Genomic DNA, 5,486 nt, shown 5'->3' on the forward strand with positions numbered 1-5,486 from the left:
ACATGCCCTATAGGGAAAACCCCCCCAAAAAAAAAAAAAAAAAAGAGAGAGAGACTAGTCTTACTTTTTTATGGTCTTTACTATAGAGAACACTGTAAGTTACTTGTTCATTGGTATAGACTATGCCATCAGATATGTCTGTCTTGTTATCCCAGACTTAGATCTGGTTAAAGCCAGCAGTGGGTAGAATGCCAAGCCGATGAGAGGAGGACAGCTGTTAAGAAGAATTTGTTAAAAGAAAAAGTAGAAGTATTTATAACTCAGGGCCCAAACATGGGGATTCATTGGAGTTCAGATACTGGTTTGTATATGTGTGTTTTACAACAGAACTGTAAGTTTCTAGAACAGGAAGAAGAGTCTGAGAAGTAGGCTACCTGATAACTACCTCATATATTCATTGAGAGTAGAGGGAATGAAGGCGAGCAGCATTTATCTTTCAGAAAACTTGGGACATAAAAGTAGAAAATCATTTTACAGACATTTATTGGGTGTTTATGTATGCTCAGTGTAGATTTAGGTTTTTTTGGAATACTAAGGAAGTATTAGACGTGGGTCCTGTCCTCAGCATTTTGAAACCTAGCATTTGGAACTGATGCGTTATGCACATGAGAGTTTAAAGAACAGTTAAGTTATATTGTATGAAGCGGCAGGAAGGACAAACCAGAACTTTGGCTCTTAAGTCCTCCTTCTAAGAGCTGCCTCTTTTCTTAGCTTTCCTGGGAAAAGACAAAGTTAAACAATATATCTTCCTTGCTCTATAAACAAAAGCAGGAACAGGGTGTGAAGTATAAAATGTCATGATTCCAAATCCTCAAACCATAGATCATTGTTTAATCACCTGGCATTCTCATCATTTAAGTTAGTATGTATTTACTGAATGCTTCAGCGAACCAAGCATTGTAGGTATTAATGAGAATAAACTGGTAAGGAACCACAGAGAATTTTAAATTTACTTATGCACGACCAATTTATATAATTACAGGTTAATACAGTTTAACATTAGTTTTAGCGATATTTTTAAGAACAAAGCATTTGTGGAGATGTCAACAGACTTTTTGAAAAAAATGAATTGGGACTTAGTTGCTTAAAAGGTGGATTGTACAGGATGGTCTGGTGCATGGGTAATAAAATCGCCAGTGAATAAGCTTATTCAATAGCCATTAATTGAGCATTTACCGGGCACTTCACTTTATACCAGTCCTGTGCTAAGATGAATAGGAGAAGCTTACACTCGAACAAGAAGTAGAGAAAAAAAATGGCTGTGGAAAGACAGGCAGGAAAAGTACAGTGGCAAGACTAGTCCAGATTGAGACTAATTCACTAATGTAGTATTATCGTTGAAAAGCATTTGCCTATAAAAATTCACAACCCTCTTAATTTAAAAAATCAGATTCTAAAGAACATATTATTAAATTTGTAAATCAGAAATATATCTCAAATATCATATCAGAAGCTCAAGACAAATGAATTAATAAAGTGTTGAATTTTTAGGAATATCACAAACATCATTTTAAGAGTCTTAAGCTTCAGTTATATCATTAGTTGTATTGGAGACCATATTTTCAATAACAGATACGTATTTTTTCCCATATATGCCAGATAAATAGAAATATTAAATAATTTGCACCATTTCAAGCCTGACAAAAAGTTTAAAATGCCAGTTACAAGAACTTTGAATGATACCTATATGAGATTAATCTCTACTCTAATTTTCAAGCAAACTCGTTAGTACCCTTTATAAGAAAGACTTAAATTACTTAAGAAAGCTGCAGAAGTCTATTAAGACTTCTCAGTCACACTATATTTATTTTTGCAAAAACAAACTTTGGCTGAACCATTTGTTTTAGGCATGTAAAACAGGAAGCAGCTGTTGCTCTTTTGTTGTGTACTGAGTTCCTGTGAGGATGTAGAGTGATTCTGCTTTTTTTTTTTTTTTTAAACTTTTACCAAATAGCTCAGCTGAGCATCAGTGATTAAGAAATGTAAAGAACCAACTCTTTGTGATGCTTAGACTATCACACCTCATGAAAGTAGAGATTCTGTCCGGTTAGATCTCTATGGTATCCTGCATCTGACATTGTGTCTGATGCCCGTTCAGTGTTTTAGAGCCTTGTTAGAACTATGGATACTTGGTTTTGAAGCATTTATCTGTAATTAAGGCATGTCTTACCATTCGCAAAAAAGCAAAATCTCTCTTGAAAATGTGGTAAGTTTACGTTATATGTATTGAAGCTTACATTCTGGTGCCATAAAAATAGGTAAGAACAGAAACATAACAAGACTTTTTCAGTTGCAAGTATGCAGTTACCAACTACTAAAAATGAAAACAAAGATTTTGATTAGCTGGTAGGTAGTGTAGATGCCAATGTTTATCTAATCCTTTGTTTTCTTTTTTCAAAAAAAAATTAGATCTTTACAGGATGGTCTCAGGGCCAAGCTCATGGTGGTTTTCTGACTAGTGGCATTTACATAATCACAGACTTCCATTCTTCTCTGTATCTCCTTAAGACATTGGATAACAAATGGGGGGAAAGACTGTGACAAACTCTCAGATGAACAATTTGGACACTTGGAAAGAATTTTTCCCCAAAATTTAGGTAACTCACCTAAGTTTACATACAGGGTTTTGGATAAAGTATTACACCTACTTTAATCAAAGAACTGTTTTTTCATCCCCTTCAGATATCAAAGTAAAAGAGCAGTCTTTGGAAAATCTAATCAAGTAAGTACTTACTCTGCAAATGCTTATGTATTTTAATTTTAATTCCTTAAACAACTCAATAAATTCTACTTAAGTGATGTGAATTCTAAAGATTTCTTAAAAATCAGCTTTTATTAACATTAAACATTTTTTACTCATAATGTTATGAAATGATAAGCATTGTTAGAGAATGGAAATAGCAATACAATTCATAGATTCATCACTGAGAACTGGGGACTAGCAGATGGCATAACGGTTGCATCGCTGGACTCCCGCATGGCCGACTGCAGTTCAAGTCCTGGACCCACTTGAAACTCATGTCAGGCACATATGCATGCAAGCCCAAAATCTCAAGAGGAGAATAAAAGAGAAGAAATTGCGGTGGGGTCACCCCCCCAGAGAGTGATTTCTCGTTTCTGTCTCTCTGTCTCTCTCTCTCTGTTTCCAGTGAGCACACACACCTTATAGCAAAAATCTCTCTCTAAAAAGAAAAACAAGAACACTGAGAACTGTGGGTGGTATCTAATAGGCACTCAGTGAAAATCTGTAGAATGAATACATTGAGAGTCAGAAAACATGGGTTTGAGTCCTGAGTCTGCCTCTAGCTATCTGCTCTTGGGCAAGTTACTTCCATCTCTGAGCCTTATTCTCCTCATATTAGGATAGTGATAGTCTAGCCCTTTTTTTCTTAGAGAAGCAATGTCCTGTATAGTAGCCATACCTATGTGTGACTAATGAGCCCCAGAACTGTGGCTGATGCAACTGAGGGACTGAATTTTTCCTTTAATCTTCATTACTTTAAAACTGATGACTCTGTTTTATAATTACAAAATGTTTAAGTATATTTGGAGCAAGTTCAATGTTTAAATCTACTTTGACAACCATACATTTAATTTATTTTTAACTGTCAAATATTATGAAATTTAAATATAAATTATTTCCAATGAAAATGTAATATCCAAATTAAAATATACTGTAAAACTTATTTCAGATTTCAAAGATTAAAATAAAAACTGTTTCTTTAATCATTCTATATAAATGAATGTTAAAATATAATATTTTGTGTATATTTGGTTAAGTATATTAATAAAGTTAATTCTCCTTTTTTCGCTTTTGTTAATGTTGTTACTAGAGCACTTAAGATGATGTTCGTGCTTTGCATTATATTTTGTGGGCTAGCACTTAGAGTATTGTTCTTAGACTCAGTGAAATAATCTTCACGAACTAGTTTACAAGCTACAAAAGCTGTATTTTTGTTATTATGATCATTGGGCAAATTGGTAGGTTTTACAGTGTATAGAGGTAAACATGTGTTACCATCTAAGATGTTCAGATGTTTACTGCTTCAGTTTACTTTTCTTAAGGGAAGAAATGAGAAGAGGAATCTGTAGTTTAAACCTACTAATAAAAAGAACCTTGATTAAGCTAGGCCAAATTGCCATTTATTTTGAATTATTTTTATCTAAGACATTCCATTGAGTAAAAGTACATATTTTTAGGTTATTGGACTTCTATTTCTGTCATCATTTCAGTGAGATCAGAGGACAGTTGAAGTAGAACAATGAAAAAGCTTAAGGCACTTAAACAATCCCTCTACCCATGTTTTAGTGTATTCTGAAAGTGGGAAGATATTATGGGAGAACTTCAAATGGAATTTAGGCTGTGGTACTCCAGTGTATCGGGGAATAACTGCATTAATAACGTATTAGGTAATTTTATGGCTAAGAACAATGGCATCTGGTTTATGTTCGTAGGGGAAGGAAGATCTACGAACCTCCTCGGTACATGAGTGTGAACCAAGCAGCCCAGCAACTTCTGGAAGTTATTCAGAACCATAGAGTACGAGGAGAAGAACCAGGTACTCAAGACCCTGATAATGACTCTCATATCATTTCTCTGCTGCTTTATTTAGATGTGTTTACAATTTAATATCTGACACCAAAAGACATTTATACTCATATACACACATATACACACCACCACCAGAGAAGCCAAAGTCAGTATTTTTTTGCATTGCGTATTTTCTTTGTTTTCCTCCATTTTAACTTAAGTCTTAGAAGCTTTAAGTTGCACTGAAAGTAAAATAATGAAAAATTATTTATAATGAAATTAATTCCATTCCAAAAAGAAGAATTTTCACGGGTTAAATGAAAATGAAATTTGGTATAAATATGCTGATGCATAAATATTTATATACAAAAACAGAATTTCTGTTTTAGCCCTATCGATGGTGAGATCTGTCCTGCAAAAACAAATTTATTCTTTTACCATTCTCAAAACTGAACCAGGAATTGTTTTCTTATAAGAATAAGAAATACAAGAATATAAGAACTTAATCTTATATTCTTAATATTTAACATTTAGTGTCAGTAAATCTTTATTGAGAGGTTCTGAAATGAACCTGCTTTATATTCTGTTAAAAGGCACTGACAGGGACCAGCAGTTAGTGTAATGGCTACATTGCTGGACTTCTATGTAGTCGACCACTGTTCAAGTCCTGGATATGGTGGTTTAGGCTCAAGCCAGGTGCATGTGCGTGTGTGCCCAGGACCCCAAGAGGAGAGTGGAGGAGAAGGGTTTGCGGTGTGGCCATCCCCCCTGGAGGGTGATTTCTCACTTTCTGTCTCTCTGTCTCTTGTCTTTCTGGTGAGCGCACACGCCCTATAGCAAAAACCTCTCAAAAAATAAAAGGTACTGACAGCCTTTGAGCATCTATCTTCTTTTTTTTTTTTTCTTTTCTTTTTTTGGAGAGGTTTTTGCTATAGGGCGTGTGTGCTCGCCAGAC

At 34.6% G+C, this 5,486-nt stretch overlaps 1 protein-coding gene across 2 annotated transcripts in view; it reads left to right on the forward strand.

Moving 5' to 3' along the window:
- The window catches only part of DPH5 (diphthamide biosynthesis 5), a 47,605-nt gene that overhangs the window by 33,678 nt on the left and 8,441 nt on the right, over window positions 1-5,486 (forward strand). For both annotated transcript variants that reach the window (XM_014582748.2, XM_006164972.2), the window contains exons 6-7: window positions 2,683-2,722; window positions 4,456-4,559. In XM_014582748.2, the coding sequence (XP_014438234.1) occupies window positions 2,683-2,722; window positions 4,456-4,559 (144 nt within the window). The remainder of the gene's footprint in view (window positions 1-2,682; window positions 2,723-4,455; window positions 4,560-5,486) is intronic.

This window comes from Tupaia chinensis, unplaced genomic scaffold (assembly GCF_000334495.1).
Source record: "Tupaia chinensis unplaced genomic scaffold, TupChi_1.0 Scaffold143775_1, whole genome shotgun sequence".
Lineage (NCBI taxonomy): Eukaryota > Metazoa > Chordata > Mammalia > Scandentia > Tupaiidae > Tupaia > Tupaia belangeri.